We start from the raw sequence: 22,703 nt of genomic DNA on the forward strand, positions 1-22,703 counted from the left end.
ATGTTGGGTGGATCAGTATCTCTGTGCCCACACATTGGGTGGATAAATTACTCTGTGCCACCATGTTGTGTGGGCCAGTAACTCTGTGCCCCCACGTTGGGTGGATCACTGACTCTGTGCCTCCATGTTCGGTGGATCAGTAACTCTGTGCCCCCAACTCGGGTGGATCAGTAAATCTGTGCCCCCCATGTTGGGTGGATCAGTAACTCTGTGCCCCCATGTTGGGTGGATCAGTAACTCTGTGCCCCATGTTGAGTGGATCAGTAACCCTGTGCCCCCAACTCGGGTGGATCAGTAACTCTGTGCCCCCCATGTTGGGTGGATCAGTAACTCTGTGCCCCCATGTTGGGTGGATCAGTAACTCTGTGCCCCCATGTTGAGTGGATCAGTAACCCTGTGCCCCCAACTCGGGTGGATCAGTAACTCTGTGCCCCCAATGTTGGGTGGATCAGTAACCCTGTGCCCCCAACTCGGGTGGATCAGTAACTCTGTGCCCCCCATGTTGGGTGGATCAGTAACTCTGTGCCCCATGTTGAGTGGATCAGTAACCCTGTGCCCCCAACTCGGGTGGATCAGTAACTCTGTGCCCCCATGTTGGGTGGATCAGTAACTCTGTGCCCCCATGTTGGGTGGATCAGTAACTCTGTGCCCCATGTTGAGTGGATCAGTAACCCTGTGCCCCCAACTCGGGTGGATCAGTAACTCTGTGCCCCCCATGTTGGGTGGATCAGTAACTCTGTGCCCCCATGTTGAGTGGATCACTGACTCTGTGCCCCCATGTTGGGTGGATCAGTAAATCTTTGCCCCCATGTCAGTTGGGTCAGTCTCTGAGCCCCCATGTTGGGTTGATCAGTAACCCTGTGCCCCCATGTTGGGTGGATCACTGACTCTATGCCCCCGTGTTGGGTCTGGATTCCGTTTGAATTTGAATGCGATGGAACCAACTGCCCGTCTCGCGCTAACCGGCGGACGAAGGGGGTGTGGTCGCGCGCAGGCGCCATGTGTCCTGGAGCCGGCGCTGACCTCGCGAGATCTTGGGGGGCGTTCTCTTATTGGGTGACCCCTGGAGGGACGTCACTGACCGAAAGGTCAAGCTGTAAATCTCCTTTAACATTGTCCAGCTAAGATGTGAGAATAAGGAAAGCGGGCGGGGAGGTGACTGGGTGGGGAAGCAGCAGGTGGAGCGCCCAGTTGCGTGTCCGCTTGAAGATGGAAATTTCTGTTCTGTTTTTTGCTCTGAGTTTTATTTTCGTCGTGACGTCATTTAAGCGACCAGGGCGCCGACGTCATCAGGAGTTGCCCGAGGTCGCCCAACTTTCCCGATTGTGGAGGCACCGGAGAGTTTGGAGATTTCATTCGGAACCGGGAAAGGAGCCTCCTCCCCTGCCGGATTCTCGCTGTCTCTTTATCTCCTGGCGATGAAGCCCCGTCCCACCCGTGCGTGCAACTTCTTCCCGCTCTCGGAGCGACAGATTTCCTAAAGCTTTTCATTCATTCCGCTTTTCCCAAATATTTACAAACGTGGAGAATTTCTGAGGCCTAATTATCACAATTTGTAAACAAGAATAAAGAAAAAAACAGAACAGTCACTCTTCGCTGCTGGTGCTTCACTTTCCGCTGCCGAGTTCTTGTCAGAACTTCCTTGTGCTCAATCTGTTCATTAGTGAATGTGCCATTGATTACATCCAGAGCATTGGTTCACCCAACTCCACTACATTGTTATGCCGCGGGATATCTGCCACAGTAAGTACAACCTTCAATTTCTGCAGCGAATTTTATAAACATAGTTTTTCATCTCGGTACTTGTGGTATCAACGTAACTGAATAACTTGATTGGTCAAATCGGCAAAAAGCTACTTTTGAAATTAAACCTTTCCAATTTGTCCACTTTTTGGTTTCTTAGGGTTTGTGGCCTTTTAGCAAAATCTTGCTTCTGACGTTAGTTGAAACTTTTAACTTTCTGTAACAGAGTGTTTCTGTATTTCATTGCATGGATTTGTAAAAACACTAAATTCTAGTTGTTGCTGTAAAGTCAAGAGATGAGGATATATGCTAAATAAAAACGATCATTTTGGTTCGAGGAGGATGGCTAATTCGGAATTCCAGAACTATGAAGTTTCTACACGTTTGTAAATTGAAATCTGACAGGTGAATTGAATTCAGCCTTCAAACCTCTGAAGCTTTTGTTATTTGTCCTAATGTCCTTTGGCTCAGTGTCAATTTTTTGACTTATTTTGTTTCTGTGAAGTGGGATATTTTGTTGTATTGAAGGCACAGTATAAATTGATGCATTATCAGAAGAGGTGATTTATATTAATTACTGATTCATTCTCTTAAATGATGTATGTCAAATCTTTGGTACTTAAAAGTGGAGGGTAATTGTCACTTAATCCCTGGAAAGAGTGTTTCTGATTTGCTGTTTAAACTGTTACCTCGTGAGGGATGGGAATAGAGCTAGCAGTTTTTTTGTAGTTGTATTCGTGGAGTGGGAAGAATTAGAATTATGGTGTAGGTTAAGAGTGGCTTACAGTTTAAAAGGGATGCTAATCTCTCAGCTTGGATCGAAGGATGAAAAGTATTCTCAAAGTTTGTTAGGAAAAATTTTGCTTCGTTCAGCCAATGCCTAATGCAACAGTGGGACAAAGTTTATTAGATGTTAGGGTCCTACCTGAAATCGATTTGGACAATCTCAGTTCAGTTTCAATTAAGTGTGTCACTAAATTAGCGGCCTCAGTTAGTGGCTGCAGTGGTGGCTCGTGGTTAAAAAAAATGGAAAATTCACAGTGGTATATTTGGTGCTACTTTTTTGAACTAAGTGTGAAAAGACCTTTCTGGAAAGGCATACAGAATAGTTTAATGTGGCTAAGCATAACGTTTGAACGCTGGATGCTGACACCTGCTGCCAACATTGGGAAAAATGTTTTGTTTGTCAGTATTGACATTCCTCACCTTTAACGAGCACAAATATATTTTCTCAATCCATGTGAGCAGAAAGAACATTTGTAGTTTTTGGTCTTTTCTATTTATATGTGGTCCCATTTTCAAAATAACCTAGTGTCAAGTAGTGGTACTAAATGGGGAAAGTTTCTTTTTAATGCACTAAATTTAAAATAATTTGTATTTAATTGATTTTAGCTGGCTCTTTTAATTTTTGGCGGCTTACATTTCTTTTGGTAGGGAAGAAGGTAGTTTGGAAATGTATTTGAGTTACAATTGGTGATTGCCAGCATATAGCAGTTTTGAATTTTTTGCTTTCTAGTCTATAGTAAATGTAACTGATATAGTTACTTTCCATGAACACATTTATATTAGGTATTCATGTCTATCTAGTTTGAGCAACTATACACGGTGAATTTAGTGGGTCTTCTGGTTAATTATATTATAGAGTTCTCATTTAAAATTTTGTAAATTTAAGACAAGCTATTGTATTCGTTAATATAGGAAAATTGTCCCCTATGTCCAGTCACTTGTTTGCCTCATCATTTTATTATACAGTTCTGATGGGTTGCCTAGTTACAGTAGTAGTGTAATAGAACATCACCTTCCTCCTTAATATGTGTAATGGCTTTTAGATTTCCTGCTATTTCAAGGTTAATTTAATTTGTTCCTTTGTTTAATTGGCGTTCCCTATTATTTAAATACAGTTGTGCATTTTTTTTAGTATTGACTCCATTGATTTTAATTTAGGCACTAGTGTATTTGCAGTAAGCACTACTTCGTATATTAATTCACAAGCTCAAGGTTTCCACGATGCAATCTCGAGTTAAGTGTTACATGATTTAACTAGATACACGTCTTCAATGCCAAATATTGATTACTGCAATAAGGTTTTGTGTTTTGCTGTAATCATGCAGCTTTCAACTACTTCTTGTCTGGAGATAAATGTAGTAACTATGCCACTATTGATAGTCATTTTAGTGTGGAATCTTTATTTCACATTGATATTATCCCTTACTATTTTAGTTGGTACGAACTGCATAGTAGCAGGTATCATTTCTGGTGTTGTGAAGGCTTTGTGATATTTCTTCATTTTCAAGCTTTTGTGGGCTTAAATGGGTGCAATATTTGTGTGCCTTTTGAAACCAGAGAGAGAGGAACTTGTTTCAGGAGAGCCTGGGCTGCATATTGGTGGTATGATATTTGAAGATACTCACACACTGTACATAGTCATTATTGTTGCCAGACTGGGTAATTTACTATCTACTACTCATTGTACTTCCTAAGGCACGCAGCAGTCATTTTACTGAAAAAAAACCCTTTGTGTAAAATCCCAACTAGCAATCAGATTTTCTTTGCAGATTGTGTTTTTTCCTAAATAGATGAGGAAATTATCTTGAATTCCTTAAAAATGTCATTTTTTTAAATGTTTCCACAGTTTTCAAACCTTTTATCAGGTTCATACAGCAATAAATGCTGATGTGATTAAAATTGGAAAAATGAACCTTTGAATGACCCGTACGTTGTGCTGCGATGAAAAGAAGTAGAGTCGTGTGGTGCTGTTGCCGGGAAGTTCACACTGTGGAGTTGCTCCCTTTTTTTGGAGAAAGGTACGTTGATAGATCCTGAATTGCTGTATGATGAGTACATTTTGTAGCTGCTTATGAATAATTATAGATTTTTTAAAAATCCACAAGCCTAAATGAAAAAGAAATGGGTGAAGGAAAGACTCTTGTACATTCTTTACATTGTATTGGGAAACAAAGAACTGAATGCAGATTAATTGTACATTTTCACTTTTACAGGGATCTGCCATGAGGTGTTGATACCTTATTTTAAAACTGAGACATAGGACCTAAATGGCGCAGCATGACTTTGCTCCAGCCTGGCTTAATTTTCCAACTCCACCTTCATCAACCAAGGTATTGTGATACCAGTGTTAATTCTTGCACTTACGAATGTTAAATACCTCAACCTTTTTTCCCACCTCATCGTTTTTTGGTGCACATAGTGTGTTTTGTTTGACAGGGTTAATTTGTACACGGGGAATCTTGCAGTGTGATACTCAATCGTAATACATTAGCATTTGCTTTTCTAGTTGAAGACCAACGTGGCATGTGAATTCTTCACTAATTTGGGCTATTTTTTTGACCCTTTATCAGCTTTAGCAAGCTGATAAAAACACCAGATGACGTTCGGTTATTTCCAAATGATGGGGTAACTCATGAATTTTCATGGACTTTCCTGTTTTCCATTCGTATAAGATATGATAATTTCCCAACATGAATTGGAATGTGTTAATTTACATTGGTAGAAATAGAACAGTGATTTTTAAAGCACTGATGGATGTCAGGTGGCCTATTCTCCCACTTCTTTGCTGAAGAATTCAAAACTAACCTTATTTTGCTGTACTCTTTCCCACCCACCCCTATGGTAACACTCGCTTCACAAATATAATTTTCTCTTAAGTTGCAATGGCCTGTGCCTCAACTCTTCCCAGTTGCAAAACATTCAATGCCACAATAATTCTGGAGTCAGTGGTTTGGAAGGTCAAAAATGCAACCTCACTGTTCAAGTAAGGGGAGAGAGTAAAAAGAAGAGAACTATAAGCCAGTTAGTCTAATATCAGTAGTAGGGAAAATGCTAGAATATGTTTTAGGGGTGTGATAAGAGTATGTAGAAAACCATAAGATAACTGGGGAAATTCAAACATCGATTTGTGAAAGGAAAATCTTGTTGAACAAATCTATTACAGTTTTCTGAGGATGAACTAGTAGGATGGATAAAGGAGAACCAGTGGTTATAGTATAATTAGATTTTCAAAAACACTCAATAGGCTGCTGCACAAGAGGTTACTTAAAAAAAAGTCAGAGGTCTTGAAGTTGGGAGTAATGTATTAACATGGATTGGTTAAGAGTGCGGGAATAAATGGTTCACTTTTGGGCTGACAAACTGTAATTAGTAGAGTATGCAAAGATTAGTGCTTGGGCCTCTGCTATGATCTATATTTAGATGAGATCAAGTGTAATGTATCAGGTTTACTGATGATACAAAGTTGCATGGTAAAGTAAGCAGAGAAGTCTTTGAAAAGACATGAGAATATTGGAAATAGCAGGAGTAATCCTTTGAGCCTGCTTTGCCATTCATGGCTGACCCTCTAAAATCTATCTTCTGTGCTTTCCCCATGCCCATACATATCTTTAGTTTCCAAAAATCTATTGATCTCTGACTTGAGTATGTTCAGTCTCTACCCTTTGATCCACAGGCCTTGCTGTGTTGGAATTTAGCTCAAAATGATTGATCCCTTATTCACAGAACCCCCACTTTGACTTCTCAACCAGGGAAACACCCTTCCACATCTCTCAATCCCTTGCCATTTGTATACTTCAATAAGATTAGCTCTTACTCTTCTAAATTCCAGGAAAGGTCGTTCCCCATTTGTTCAGTCTCTTTTTTTGTAGGATAATACCCTCAATCCATGAATTGGTGAATCTTTCTATTGTGCTCCTTCTGAGGCTAGCATACTTTTCCTTGGGTAAGGAAGCCAAAACTATAGGGCGTATTATAACTGGCCAAGGCCCCAAATAATTGTAACAAGACTCTTAGCCCTTTATAATAAAAGCAAACAACCTTAAAAATATACATGGATGAGCCTTAAAATGTCATAACATACAAAGCTATCGACCAAGTACTAGAAAGTATGATTACTGTAGATTTAATGTAGTTTTGTCAGTGCAGATTCGATGAAATGGCCTCCTCTTCTGTGCTGTATAACTCTTTTTGTGCCATTTGCTTTCCCAAATGCTTGTATTATCTGCATGTTAACTTTCCATGATTCATGTACAAGGGCATCTAAGTCCCTCTGAATACCAATGTTTCCAAAATCCGTTTTTCTGTTTCTCCTTCCAAAATGGATCATTTCACATTTCCTGATATGATATTCCATCTGCCATGTTCTTGCTAGCTCACCTTGACTTCTCTAGATCCTCGAGAAGGTAAATGGGATGCTGGCCTTTATAGCGAGGGGGATTGAATATAAAAGCAGGGAGGTCTTGCTGCAACTGTACAGGGCACTGGTGAGGCTGCAGCTGGAGTACTGTGTGCAGTTTTGGTCGCTGCACTTGCGCAAGGATATTTTGGCCTTGGAGGGAGTGCAGAGGAGGTTCACTAGGCTGATACCGGAGATTAGGGGGTTGAACTATGAAGAGGCTGAATAGACTGGGTTTGTACTCTTTGGAATTTAGAAGAATGAGGGGGGATCTTATAGAGATGTATAAGATAATGAAGGGGATGGATAGGGTAGAGGTAGAGAGATTCTTCCCGCTCAGAAAAGACAGCAGGACGAGAGGGCACAGCCTCAAGATAAGGTGGGGGGGGGGGGGGCAGTTTAGAACAGAGTTGAGGAGGAACTTCTTCACTCAAAGGGCGGTGAATCGCTGGAATTCTCTGCCTGTTGATGTGATAGAGGCTACCTTGCTAAATATATTTAAGACACGGGTGGATAGGTTTTTGGTAGGCAAGGGAATTAAGGGTTACGGGAAGAAAGCGGGAAAGTGGAACTGAGCCACTTCAGATCAGCCATGATCTTATTGAATGGCGGGGCAGGCTCGAAGGGCTAGATGGCCTACTCCTGCTTCTATTTCTTATGTTCTTATCCTTCTCAGAGCATAATTTGCCACCTAAATTTGTCTAGTCAGCAAACTTGGGCACATGACTTTCTCTTCCCTCATTTAAATAATTGATTCAGATTATAAGTACCTGAGATCCAGGCAGTTTTTTCTCTCCCTCTTTTCTTAAATATTGGGGTTATGTTTTCCACTGTCATTGTACTTCCTTTAAAAGACCAGGTTACAGGCTGTTGGGTCCAATGGATTTGTCAATTAGAAGTCCCATTAATTTTTCTTGTGCCATCAGTGTCCTAGAACTCCCTATTTCCACTGAACTATTGATTTACCACTACTTCCAGAATGTTTCTTGTTTTTATTAATTCATTGGGTGCAGGTGTTGCTGGCTTCTTGAGCCACTGCAGTCAGAGGTGTAGGTTTACTCTATGCTGTTAGGGAGTTCCAGAATTTTGAATGGTGATATGTACCCAAGTCAGGATAGTGAATGACTTGGAGAGGAACTTGCAGGGGTGGTGTTCCATGTGTCTGCTGCCCTTGTCCTTTCAGATGGTAGTGGTCGTGGGTTTGAAAGCTGTTGTCTAAGGGGACTTGGTCACTTCCTGCTGTGCATCTTGTAGATGGTACATACTGCTGCCATTTTCACTGGTGGTGGAGGGAGTGAATGTTTGTGGTGCCAATCAAGTGGGCTGCTTTTGTCTTGGATGGTGTCAAGCTTCTTGTGTTGTTGTAGCTGGAAGGCAAATAGGGACCATTCCATCACGCTAACGATATGTGCCTTGTAGTTGGTGGACAGGCTATGGGGAAGGAGGAGGTGAGTCCCTGGGACTCCCTGTCTCTGATCTACTCTTGTAGCAACCATATTCATTTGGTCCAGTTCAGTTTCTGGTCAATGGTGGCCTGAGGATGTTGTTTGTGGGGGATTGAGCGATGATAACGCCATTGAGCAATGGTTAGATCCTGTCTTGTGAACGTAGCTATTGCTTGGCAGTCAAATGACACAGATTATTGGAACTGAGATGATTTATCTCCAACTGCAGCAACAGTCTTCCTTTGTTCCAGGTATGACTCCAACCTGTGGAGAATTTCTCCTGATTCCCATTTGTTAGGTCTCCTTGTTGGCACACAAGGACATGCTGCTTGGTGTCGAGGGCAGTCAGTCTCACCTCATCTCTGGAATTCAGCCGATTTTCGTCCATGCCTAAACCAAGGCAGTGATGAGGTCACAAGCTGACTAACTTGGATGGAACCCCAACTGGGTGTCAGTGAGCTAGTTATTTTCAAGCAATTGACATTTGATAGTACTGTTGATGACCCTTCTGTCACTTTACTGATTGACAGTGGATGGATGAAGTAGTAATCATCCACTTTGGATTTGTCTTTTTTTATGTACAAGATATACCTGGGAAACTTTGCACATTTCTGTGCTGATGCCAGTGTTGTAGCTGTACTGAAACAACTTAGTTAGTGCCAGCATTTCTGGAGCACAAGTCTTCAGTACTACTACTGGAATACTGTCAGGGACCATAGCCTTTGCAATATCCTGTACTTTCAGCTGTTTCTTGACATCATGTGGAGTGAATTCAGTTGGCTGAAGACTGGGAACTGTGATGCTGAGGACCTCTGGAGGAGGCCAAGCCCAATACCAAAGAAAAGCCAAGCAGCATGCCTTAAGACCATCTGGTGGCTCTGACATCCATCATTATGAAGTGCTTCACAAAGCTAATCATGGCACAAATAAATTCCAGCCTCCCAGATCGCCTGAATCCCACTATATCTCACCTACCACCACAACAGGTCCAGAGCACACACCATCTCCCTGTCCCTGCACTCAACCCTGGGACACCTAGATAACAAACACCCACGTCAGACTCCTATTTAAGTGCAGCTCAGCCTTCAACACCATTATTCCTACGAAACTCATCTCCAAACTCTGTGGCCTGGGCTCCTCCCTCTGCGATTGGATCCTGAGCTTTCTAACTCACAGACCACAATCAGTAAGGATAGGCAATGACACCTCCACAATTATCCTCAACACTGGTGCTCCACAAGGCTGCATTCTCAGCCCCCTACTTATACTCCTTATACAACTATGACTATGTGGTTAAATTCCCCTCCAGTTCGATTTTCAAGTTTGCTGATGACACCACCGTAGTGGATTGGATCTCAAACAATGACGCGACAGAGTACAGGAATGAGATAGAGAATCTGGTGAACTGGTGCGGCAACAATAATCTCTCCCTCGATGTCAACAAAATGAAGGAGATTGTCATCAACTTCAGGAAGTGTAAAGGAGAACATGTCCCTGTCTATATCAACAGGGACGAAGTAGAAAGGGTCTAGAGCTTCAAGTCTTTAGGTGTCCAGATCATCAACAACCTGTCCTGGTCTCTCCATGCCGAAACACCAACACCTCTAGTTTCTCAAAAGAGTAAGGAAATTTGGCATGTTAGCTACAACTCTCTCCAACTTTTAGAGATGCACCATAAAGCATTCTTTCTGGTAGTGTCACAGGTTAGTATGGGCCCTGCTCTGCCCAAGACTGCAAGGAACTACAAAAAGTCATAAATGTAGCCCAATCCTTCACGCAAACCAGCCTCCCATCCATTAATTCTGTCTACACTTTCTACTGCCTCGGTAAAGCAGCCAGCATAATTAAGGATTCCACACACCGCAGAGATTCTCTCTTCTGCCTTCTTACTCTGGGGAAAAAGGTAGCAAAGTCTGAGGTCACGTACCAACTGACTCAAGAACAGCTTCTTCCCTGCTGCCATCAGACTTTTGAAATGACTTACCTTGCATTAAGTTAACCTTTCTCTACACCCTAGCTATAACTGTAACACTAGATTCTGCAGCCTCTTGTTTCCTTCTCTATGAATGGTATACTTTGCATAATGTGCAAGATATAATAATTTTCACTATACTAATATTTGACAACAATAAATCAAATCAAAGATTATCTGCTTGACACTTCTGGCTGAAGATTGTTGTGAATGTTTCAGCAAGATCCTTGCACTGATGTGCTGGTCTCTTCTTCATTTAAAATGGGGATATTTGTGGAGCCTCGTGCTCTGGTAAGTTGTTTCATTGTAAACTGCCATTCATGGCTGGATGTGACAGGATTGCAGAGTTTGGATCTGATTAGATCCAAACTCTGCAATCTGATCAGCTGTGGCCTCACCAGTACAGGGTACTGGTGAGGCCGCAACTGGAGTACTGTGTGCAGTTTTGGTTGCCACACTTGCGCAAGGATATTTTGGCCTTGGAGGGAGTGCAGAGGAGGTTCACTAGGCTGATACTGGAGATGAGGGGGTTGGACTATGAAGAGAGACTAAATAGACTGGGTCTGTACTCGCTGGAGTTTAGAAGGATGAGGGTGGATCTTATAGAGACATATAAGATAATGGAAGGGATGGATAGAGTAGAGGTAGAGAGATTCATCCCGCTTAAAGGATAGTAGGACTAGAGGGCACAGCCTCAAGATAAGGGGGGGGGGGCACTTTAGATCGGAGTTGAGGAGGAACTTCTTCACTCAAAGGGTGGTGAATCTCTGGAATTCTCTGCCCGTTGAAGTGGTGGAGGCTACCTCACTAAATATATTTAAGTCATGGGTAGATAGCCTTTTGGCAGACAAGGGAATTAAGGGTTATGGGGAGAAAGCAGGAAGGTGGAACTGATCCACTTCAGATCAGCCATGATCTTATTGAATGGCAGGGCAGGCTCGAAGGGCTATATAGCCTACTCCTCCTATTTCTTATGTTATGTTCTTAGGTATGCAATCTCTTAGCTCTGATTATTGCTTGATATTTATGCTGTTTGACACACGTGATGCTGTCATGTGGCTTCACAAGGTTTGAAATCTTAATTTTAGGTATGCCTGGTTCTGCTTCTGGCCTGCCTACCTGTACTCTTCACTGAAACAAGATTGATCCCTTGGCTTGCTTGGCAGTGGTGGAGTGGAGGACATGCTGGGCTATGAGGTGTGAATGTAGGATTTTGTCTCCACAGTGTGGTAGTTACACCTACCAATACTGTCATGGACAGATGCATCTGCGGCAGGCAGATCAGTGAGGATGTGGTTAAGTATATTTTTCCCTCTAGTACCCTCACTACTTGTTGCAGACCCAGTCTAGCGGCTATGTCTTTTTAAGGCTCAGTCAGTGGTGGTGCTGTTGAGCCACGCTGGGTAAAAGATATTGCAGTCCCCCACCCAGAGTACATTTGAGTCCTTGCCATTCTAAATGCTTCCTCTGGTCAATATGGAGGAATTACTGATTTACCAGCGAGGGGTTGCGGGGAGGGGTGGGGGGGGGGGGGGGGGTGGAGGAAGTAGGAGTAGTTGGGGGTGGTACATGGTAATCAGCAGGTGGTTTCCTAGCCTGTGTTTGACCTGATGCTGTGAGACATCTTGGGATCAGAGTTGATATTGAGGACTCCCCGGGCAACTCCTTCCCAACTGTATACCCCTGTGCCACCATCTCTGGTGGGTCTGTCCTGCTGGTGACATAGGACATAGCCAGGGCTGGTGCTGGTGATGTTTGGATGTTATATGATTCCATGAGTATGACCGTCATTGGACTGTTGCTTGACTAGTCTGTGAGACAGCTCCCTGAATTTTGACACCCAGATGTTCGTAAGGGGGACTTTGTAGGGTTGACGGGGCTGAGTTTGCTGCTGTTGTTTCTGGTGCCGGATGGTCTCTGATTTAGTTCCTTCTGAGTCTTTTTAATGGTTTGTTACAACTGAGTGGCTTGTCAGTGTGCATTTAAGAGTTAACCACGTTGCTGTGGATCTGGAGTCACATGTAAGCCAGATTAGTTAACGACTGCAGGTTTCCTCCCTAAAGGATATTTGTGAACCAGATGGGTTTTTCAGACAAGTGACAATAGTTTCGTAGTTGTTGCTAGACTTTTAATTGTAATTTCTTTCGAGTTTGAATTCCATGATCTGCTGTGTTGTCATTCAATCCTGGGCCCTCTGCGCATTAATCAAGTGAGAATACTGCTACACCATCATTCTCCCCAGCCCTGCTGTAGACAGATGCAAAGTCTTCATTTAATGCCTGTGCTGTTGTTATTTGCCACTATAATTTCTCCTGCCTCTGCCTATAAAAGATTTCCTAATTTTTTTTTACACACCCACAAAAATAGATTCACAGAATCACACCATGCAGTAGAGGCCCATTGGCTCATCGAGTCTGCACTGACATGTGGGACACGCACGCGCGCGCCCTGAATGTTATGATGTACCAAGTGCTCCTCCAGATGTTTTTTAATGGGTATGAGGCAACTCATTTTGACCACCCTCTCAGGCAGTGCATTCCAGAGCGTTGTCATCTTCTGGGTACAAAGGTTATTTTCTCATATTCTCTCTCTCACACACACACACACACACACACACACACACACACACACACACACACACACACACACACACACACACACACACACCCCACCACCCCTCCCCCACCGCCCCTTACCTGGAACTTGTCACTTCATGACTGACCCATCAACTAAGGGGAATAACTGCTCCCTTTCCACCTTGTCCATGCCATTCATATTGTTGTACACCTCGATCAGGTCACCCTCTGGTCTTTCTGCTTCAAGGAATACAACTTGAGTCAATCCAACTGCTCATCATAACTTAAATATTCCATCCCAGGCAGCATCCTGATGAATCTCCTCTGCACTCCCTCCAGTGCATGCATAGAAATTTTGATGCCTCTTGCTAATTCACCTCTGGTTTGTTTTTCTCTCTTATATATTAATTTCTTAGTGAACCTTTTTATTGTATTTCTAAAATCCTCCCAAACCTCAGGTTTATGATGCTTTTTGGTGAGATTATTTTATACTCATTGTACACATAAGGATATGTATGCTGGCATCTACTTGAGCCTTGTCACTAAATTTGTGCCTCTAACGATATTGGCATTATCTGAAGCTTTTCTTAACTGCATCGATACAGTTTGCTTCAACCACTGTGACAGTGAGTTCTGCTTTCTGACTACTCCTAAAGTGAAGCTGTTCCTTCTGAATACCCTATTATCATATTTCTTGGCGACCATCTTATATTGATGCCGTCTCATATTGCTCTTCCCACAAGTGAAAGTATTCCCTGTCTATTCGATCAAACTCTAAGAAATAATTTTTACGAAGAAAGAATTGGATTTATATTGTGCTTTTCACAACCACCAGATGTCTAAGTGCTCGAAGTACTTTGTAGTTATGAAGAAATGTGGCAGCTAATTTTGTGCACAACAAACTTCCAGCATATAAATATAATGTCCAGATAAAACTTTCGTGTCCTGTGATGATGATTTGAGGGATAAATATTGGCCAGGACAAACTGTCGTCTCGTGGTTCTCCCTCTCCCTCCGCAGCTGCTGCTGCTGCCCCCCCCCAATTAATGTTTCAACGTGAATATTGTGTATTCGCCTGAATAAAATTTCTGGATTTGTTTTTTATATGGCAAAAGGCAAATATCATGCCTTTTATACATTATTATTGAGTGACACCCTTCACTGGGTTCTTCTAGACATACTGTGTAAAATGGCTTACATGATGTAATAGCGTGTTGCTGTGAAAGTTACTGGATGATTTAGGTAATCATAATGAGGCCAGATTACATTCCATTTGTTATTTGGTTTGCAGTTTTTGAACAGTTGTGTAAAAATTTATAAAACTCTCTCATAATCAATGAGGAAGATGATTTGAAGTTTTGGGAAAGATGGCAATGTAAATACAGAAATCGTGTATGCCAGTATACCCAGCTCATCCCCACTGCTGAAGCCTGATTATTCACTTCTGTAGTTTTGTGAAGAGACAAACCACTTTGAAACAACAAAAAAAATTACATCTGACATTGATCAATTTCAATATAGTGAATGACAACATTTCACCTGCATAACTATAAATAAGCATTGTTTTTACTGTTTGAATGTCATTGTTTAAATTTTTATGAATGAAATATTAATTTGAATTTATTTACCTATGTGTCTGGGCAGATTGGAAAGGGTGATAAGTTACAAAAATCCAGAAAACATAATCTCTCCTATTCAGTCTTCCCTGGCTTTAGTATATTTTCAAGTGTATTTCTCATGTTTTTAAATGGTAACTTTCTTTCCCTAAGAACCCACTAATGAAGGAATCCAGCTGACTTCGCAGGAATCCTTGTTTTACATGGAAATATCTTGTCCTGTCCTTGTGGAGTTGTCACCTCTCTCTGTGCACATGACAGTCTCTGTGTACACGTCTCTCTTTATCCATGTGTGTGAATGTTTATCTTTTTTTTATCTGTGTGCATATCTCTCGCCACCACTGGGAGCACCAGCATCATTCGTGCTCTTTTACTCTCTCTCTTTCCCTTGCATGCGTTCTCTATTAACATAAATAATGGGGAGGGGATGGGTATTAACATCAATCTTTGTTTTTTGTTCATGGTTTGCCAGTATCTCCGGCTTGACCTGTGGTTACTGCCCCATTTAGTTGCCCTCAAACTGTCAGAAGTTTGCTTCTTTACCCTTCCTGTAACTTGCAAAATCACGAATTAGCATGTATGCTGATTAGTATTGGAGTGCTGAAGTTGCAGTTTTTGACTCTGTACTGAAATATGGGCTGCATAGTTCTCCCCCGCCCCCACCATTGTACTTCATTGAGTCTTCATTCAAGGAAATCAGCCCAAATTCGAACTTTTCCACATTGGAATGAGAAACCTTGTACAAAGCTACATTTTGTTAACTCGGGTGTAACCGGGTTTTTAATTTTGATTTTATTATTGTCACATGTATTAACATACAGTGAAAAGTATTGTTTCTTGCGCTCTGCAGATGAAAACATATTGCCTCAGAGAAGGAAACGAGAATGCGGAATATAGTGTTACTAGCTAGGGTGTAGAGAGAGATCAGTTTAATGCAAGGTCCATTCAAAAGTCTGACAACAGCAGGGAAGAAGCTGTTCTTGAGTTGGTTGGTACGTGACCTCAGACTTTTGTATCCTTTTTCCTGAAGGAAGAAAGTGGAAGAGAGAAAGCCCAGTGTGTGTGGGGTCCTTAATCATGCTGGCTGCTTTGCCGAGGCAGCGGGATGTGTAGACAGAATCAATGGATGGGTGACTGGTTTGCATGATGGATTGGGCTACATTTACGACCTTTGGCGTTTCTTGTGGTCTTGGGCAGAGCAGGAGCCATACCAAGCTGTAATACAAACAGAATGCTTTCTATGGTGATGTGATTAATAAAATTATGAATAAGAGGACCCTGAAAAAGTAATTTTATATCAGTGGAATGTTGCTGAATTATTAGTTATACTTTACAACCTTAATAGCAGAATATTTTAGCTGCTACTTTCACCCCATGTATATAGCCAACATTTAACTTGCTCTGTGTAAAAATAGTGATTTAATTTTGCCACTTTGTTTCTTTTGGCCTTCAACAATGTTGCTGATGTGTCTGCTTCCACCACCTCTTCTGGCAGCAAGTTCTAGGCACCTTCCACTGCGTATCTCCCTTAAACTTCCCCCTCTAACCTTGAACCTGTGCCCCCTTTTAATCAACACTTCCACCCTTGGAAAAAGCCTCTGACTACCCTCCCTGTTAATGTCTCTTGTAATCTTGTAGACCTCTATCAGGTCTCCCCTCAGCCTCTTTCCAGTGAGAACAGTCCGAGTTTAATCTCTGCTCATAACCAACACCCTTGAGACCAGGCAACATTCTGGTGAATCATCTTTGCACTCTTTCCAAAGCTTCCATGTCCTTCTGGTAGTGTGGTGACTGGAACTGCATGCGATACTCCAATTGTGACCTAACCAGGGTTTTATATAGTTGCAACATGATTTCCCAACTCTTGTGCTCAATGCCCTGGCTGATGAAGGCAAACATGCCATTTGCTTTCTCAATCACCTTGGCCACTTGTGTTGCCACTTTTAGGGAACTGTGGACCTGCATGCTCAGATCCTTCTGTATGTTAATGTTCCTAAGGGTTCTGCTAGTTACAATCTAATTCATACCTAAATTTGATCTTCCAAAATGCATCACCTTGCATTTGGCTGTATTGAACTCCCTTTGTCATTTCTGTGCCCAGGTGTCCAACATATCTAATATCCTGTTGTATCTTCTGACAATCCCTGGCACAATCAGCAACTCCACCAATCTTCATGTCATCTATTAACTTACTAATGAGACCACCTGTATTTCCTTCAGATCTTTCATATATACTGCAAACAACAGGTCCCAGCACTGATCTCTGCGGACATAGAGCCTAGATTTGTGGCTTTTTGTCTTCTATAACCAAGCCAGTTCTGTATCCATCTGGCCAGCCCAAATCCCAGTTTTTAGTTTTATACCAGTCTTGTTGTCTGGCAACTTGTCATTCATCTGACAGAGGTTAACCTGAAGCTTGAATTTACTATCAAATAAATCAGTTGGACTTAACCCTGGTGTTGTCGGACTTGTTACTGTGTTTACCCCAGTCTAACGCTGGCATCTCCATATCTCCACACAACTTGTCAAATGCCATAAAGTCTTTATAAACTGCATCCACAGCCCATTCCTCATCAATTATCTTTGTCACCTCTTCAAAAAAACTCAATCAAGTTGGTGAGATATGACCTTCCTCATACAAATCCATGCTGCCTGTCACTAACTGGTCCATTTTCTTCCAAATGTGCTATACCCTGTCCCTCCATATCTTTTCCAGAAGCTTCCCCACCGCTGTTGTTGGGCTCATCGGCCTGTAATTTGCTGGATTATCCCTAGTTCCTTTTTCAAACAAGGAAACAACATTGACTGTTCTCCAGTCCTCTGGAACCTTACCTGTGGTCAAAGAGGATGTGAAGATATTGCTTAAGGCTCCAGCTATTTCTCCCCTTGCCTCCTGAAGTAACCTGGGATAGATCCTATCTGGCTCCAGGGACTTGATTGTCTTAATGCAATTTAGGATACTCAACATTTTCCTCCTTTTGATGATATGATATTCTCAAGAGCGTTCACACATTTATCCTTATTCAACACCCATCAAGTGCTCCTTCTTGGTGAACACTGATACAAAGTACTCATTAAGGATCTCGCCCACTTCCTTTGGCTTCATGCGTAACTTCCTTCCATTGTCTTTGAGTGGGCCTACTTTTTTTTCTTGCTACCCTCTTGTTCCTAACATATGCATAAAAAACCTTGGGATTCTTCTTGACCTTGTTTTGATAAAGACATTTCATGGCCTTCCTAATCCCACGTTAAGTTCCTTCCTATTTTCCTCGAGTGCTTTCAGTTTTTAGATGCCTGGATCTATCGTAAGATTCCTTTTTCCTTTTGACTAAGCTTATAGCTTCCTTTGTCATCCATGGTTCCTGAATCCTGCCAATTTTATCATTCATTTTCCTAGAATCCTAGAATTTTTTTAAGGACATGCCTGTCTGCGCTTCAATCAACTGGCCTTTAAAAACCTCCCACGTGCCAGATTTGGATTTGTCCTCAATAGCCACTCCCAATCCACATTCCCCAGTTCCTGTCTAATTTGGATGTAATTGGTCCTCGCCCAATTAAGCACCCTCGCCTGAGGGCCACTCTTGTCCTTATCCATGACTCCGCAAAATCTTTTGGAATCATGGTCACTAAATCCAAAATGCTCCCCCACTGAAACATTGATCACCTGGCCTGGCTCATTTCCCAGTACCAAGTTTCGGATGGCTCCCTCCCTGGTTGGATTGTCAACATATTGTATCAAAAATCCCTCCTGGACCCACCTAACAAATTGCTCTCCATCTGAGCCTCTGGCTATAAGGGAGTACCAGTCAATATGGGGGAAGTTAAGGTCGCCCATCACAACTACCCTACTATTTTCGCACCTTTTCAGTATCTAACTACACAACTGCTCCCCTGTCTTCTGTGAACTCTTGGGAGGCCTATAGTACACTCCTAACATTGTGATTTCACCCTTACTATTCCTGAGTTCCACTCATAGTGCCTCACTTCAAGGTCCTTCCAATGTGACCTCCCTCAACGTGTCTGTGGTGTGCTTCCTAATCAGCAATGCAACTCCCCCACCCTTTCAGTTACCCCTTCTGTCTTGTCTAAAACAACAATATACCAGAATGTTAAGCTGCCAGTCCTGTCCCTCCTTTAACCATGTCTTTGTAATTGCAATAATATCATAATTCCATACAGTTGTCCAGACTCTCAGTTCATCTGTCTTGCCTGCTTTGCTACTTGCGTTGAAGCAAATGCATGCCAGACCTCCAGTCCCACTGAGCTCTGCCTGCTGTGACTCTGCACTACATTTATCTCAGTCTTGCTTTTCTCCGCAGTCCCTACATTTACTGGCCTGTTGTTTCAGTTCCTAGCTCCTGCCAAACTAGTTTAAACCCTCCTGAACAGCAATAGCAAGCCTCCTACCCAGGATATTGGTGCCCCTCTAGTTCAGCTGCAACCCGCTTTTCTTGTACAGGTCCCACCGTTCTCACAGACATACCATTGATCCATATATCTACTCAACTCTTTAGTCATGTGTTCAACTGTTATTTCCCTGTTTCAAGCCTAACTAGCGCATGGCATGGGGAGTAATCCTGAGATTACTAGCCTAGAGGCCCTGCTTTTTAGCTCCTGACCTAATTCCCTGAATTATCTTTGCAGGACCTTTTTTTTTCTCTCTTTCTGCCTATGTCATGAGTACCTGTTTGGACAATGACATCTGTCTATTTAAATTAACATTTCAGGATGCCCTGTACCCGCTCAGAGACATCAAGGACCTACAATCTCTTTTCTGCACGATTCTTTTGATATACTTTTGAAAACATTAATTGACTCTGTCTCTTCCACACTCTCAGGCAGTGTATTCTAGATCCTAAATGCTCTTTTTTTAAAGTTTACCTTTGTGTTGCTTCTTTTACCTATCACTTTAAATCAGTTTCCTTTGTTGATCTTAGTGAGGCATGATGAGTGTACTTGATTGGCCACACATTTTGGGGGAATACTTCGGCTGCTGAAATGCACGTCCATGCTTTAATTATGTTTACACTCTACTGCTTTAATGCTCTCCTGGTTGGCCTCCAATTTTGTACACTCTAAACTTCAAAATTCTGCTGCTTTAATGCTGACTGACTTTAGCTTCTGGTCTGGCCAAGTCTTGAATTTAATAGCTCATGTTGATATTTAAATCCCTCCATGGGTCTGGACCCTCGCTTTCTCTGCAATTGCCTCAAGCCCTGGCATTCTCCAAAATCTCTGCACTTTCCCAATTTCTGCCTCTTGCTAAAATTCTTAATTTATTTTGCCCCACAATTGATTGTTTCTTCATCTACTGAGGCCTTAGGTTTGGAAAAACTTCTAACCCACTCGCAAATTCTCTGTGACTCGTCTCCGATATTGTCTGAACGTGGTTGCAATACGCCTTGGGGCATTTCGTTATGTTAAATGTGCTATATAAATGCAAGTTGTTGTAATCATTTGGACTTCTGGTTGTCAGTCAGTATGCTTTCATCCTGTTCAATCTGCCATTTATGCTGTTTTGAATTAAATGGGGGTCGGGTTTCTACTTATGTGCAGTTGGGAAATTGAGTCCAAAATATGTTCAAAATTGTGCTGATTAGTTTAGACTGCCAAGTTAATTTGCATTATCAAAAACATATAATCTGCCATGAAGTAAAGCAAATGTGCAGCAAAACAGAATGTCGTTTTCCACTTTAAAGTATTTTTGATGTACTTAAGATTGGTAACTTGGTGCAGTGTTATTAATGCAGCTAAAATGAGTTCATCAGGAAAATAAAGATTTGTTTGTGAAACCCTCCACCTAGCAGTAACTAGGTTTAAATTCCCTGAAAATGACTTAAAAAGATCTCTTGCAGGGATAGCAGGGCTACTTAGATAACGCTTGCAAAGAGTTAATGTCTGGCATAATTGGCTTTTCTCTTTATATTATTCTCTAAGCCAATTAATTGGTGTATACTGGTCAGTTTCTTAGTAAAGTAAGTATTTCTTGAGATGAAAAATATTCTAAAACATGACTCCAAGTATCAAAGAAAATGAGCACGGTTTGTAGAACTTTTCTTGGCTGATGTAATTTTTACCAGGTGTTGTGATCAGTTTTGTGGTTGGGGCCTGATCCTGGCAAATTGAATGAAAATTTATAAACAGTTGCAGAAAGCATGAAGGTAATTGGGTTTTGGTGTAATTCACTTCCATAAACTTCTTGAACTTGTGTGCTGATTTTGTGGATTGTGTTGGAACTCGAGTGCAAAGCCAGCAGATAATTGACCCCATACTGCATATGTATATGAAGTCTGCTCTCTTTCCTAGTCCTTTCCAATATTGCATTTTCCAATATTGCATATGTAAATCTGCTCACTTAAATTTGAAATGATATTATGTATCGACATGAGTTTTAATCTGTTTGAAGCCACATAATAAGGGAAGGAAAATCCTGAAAGTAACAATTCTTTATTGACTGATCTCTTTTTTTTCTCACTGAATAGAGTAGGAAGTTTGGCATGACTTGGTTGCATTACACAAGCTGAGATATAGATGTTGGAATGTTTGACCTTCCTTTTAAAAAAGCTACATATATTCACCACATATGCTATTAAGTATATTTTTCAGTAGATTTGTTGCCCTGATCTGGGGCTCCATTTAAAATGTTTCTGTTTAGTTTAAGTATGTTTAAAATGTAATTTGATTTTCTTTACATTGGCAGATGTTGACGGTTTGAAATGTCATTCAGAATAGTACATTAGATTGTGTGTGCACATAGAACGAACTTCTATGGAGGATTTGTAGAATGTGACCAATTCAGTGTACCCAATTTATATTGCAATTTGCATTCACCATACTGAACATACGTTTGAGTGTTATTATCTCATCTCATCAGCGTAAAATGTTGCTCTTCATGTGCCCATGGCCAATTTGCAGAGATTAGTACTAATTGATATGTTCAACTTAAAATTGTTCTTAAATAAAGTAACAGTTAGTCTTAGTATGGCCAGATTTGTTATTTTTAACTGCTTCACATTAGTTAGCTGCAGGAGTGGTATTGCGGATGCTTTGAGATGGGTTTTACACATAAACACATACATACACAAGACTATGCGTACTTTCACAATACTGTTATACAACAATATAATAAAGACAATCTAAATTCAAATTTATTAAAACAAACAGATAACCTCAAAGTAACGAACAGTGAAAAAGTATTTTTTCAGTGGCAAGTGTGTAAGCTTGCACTCTAGAGCATTTTGTAACGTTGATCACGTGTTTTGTGACACTTGAGGTGCCATACACAAAATGGACCAAACTATAATCCTATCTCGTTGTATTTCTGTTCAAGTGATTACAATCATAAGGATGACCAGGCACTTTAAACGGGCAGCATGGTGGCACAGTGATTGGCACTGCTACCTCACGGTGCCAGGAACCTGGGTTTGATTCCCAGTTTGGGTCACTGTCTGTGCGGAGTCTGTATGTTCTCGCCATGCCTGCGCGGATTTCCTCAAATCCAGAAGACGTGCTGGTTAGTGCATTGGCCGTGCTAAATTCTCCCTTTGTGTACTCGAACAGACACTGAGTGTGGTAACTTGGGGATTTTTCACAGTAACTTCATTGTAGTGTTAATAGAACATAGAACATTCCAGCACAGTACAGGCCCTTCGGCCCTCTGTTGCGCTGACCTGTGAAACCAATCTAGTCTATGCTATTCCAATATCATCCATATGTTTATCCAATGACATTTAAATGCTCTTAATGTTGTGAATCTACCACTGTTGCAGACAGGGCGCCCCATTCTCTTACTACTGAGTAAAGAACCTACCTCTGACATCTGTCCTATATCTATCACCCTTCAATTTAAAGCTATGTCCCTTCGTGCTAGCCAAATCCATCCGAGGAAAAAGGCTTACACTGTTCACCCTCTCTAATCCTCTGATCATCTTACATACCTCTAAGTCACCTCTTAACCTTCTTTCTAACGAAAACAACCTCCAGTCCCTCAGCCTTTCCTCGTAAGATCTTCCCACCATACCAGGAAACACCCAGGTAAATCTCCTCTGCACCCTTTCCAATGCTTCCACATCCTTCCTATAATGCAGCGATCAGAACTTTATGCAACACTCCAAATGCGGCAGCAACAGAGTTTTGTGTAGCTGCAACGTGATCTCGTGCCTCCTAAAC

General features: G+C 41.7%; 1 protein-coding gene across 2 annotated transcripts in view; it reads left to right on the plus strand.

Moving 5' to 3' along the window:
• Positions 1-1,185: 1,185 nt before the first annotated feature.
• The window catches only part of LOC145341291 (vasculin-like), a 92,392-nt gene continuing 70,874 nt past the window's right edge, over positions 1,186-22,703 (plus strand). For both annotated transcript variants that reach the window (XR_013886347.1, XM_080186216.1), the window contains exons 1-3: positions 1,186-1,743; positions 4,376-4,547; positions 4,743-4,859. Coding sequence is in view for 1 of the 2 variants with exons in the window: in XM_080186216.1 (XP_080042342.1) it covers positions 4,797-4,859 (63 nt within the window). In the remaining variant the exon portion in view is untranslated. The remainder of the gene's footprint in view (positions 1,744-4,375; positions 4,548-4,742; positions 4,860-22,703) is intronic.

Source organism: Carcharhinus amblyrhynchos, chromosome 1, assembly GCF_965287045.1.
Source record: "Carcharhinus amblyrhynchos chromosome 1, sCarAmb.v2.hapA, whole genome shotgun sequence".
NCBI classification, from domain to species: domain Eukaryota; kingdom Metazoa; phylum Chordata; class Chondrichthyes; order Carcharhiniformes; family Carcharhinidae; genus Carcharhinus; species Carcharhinus amblyrhynchos.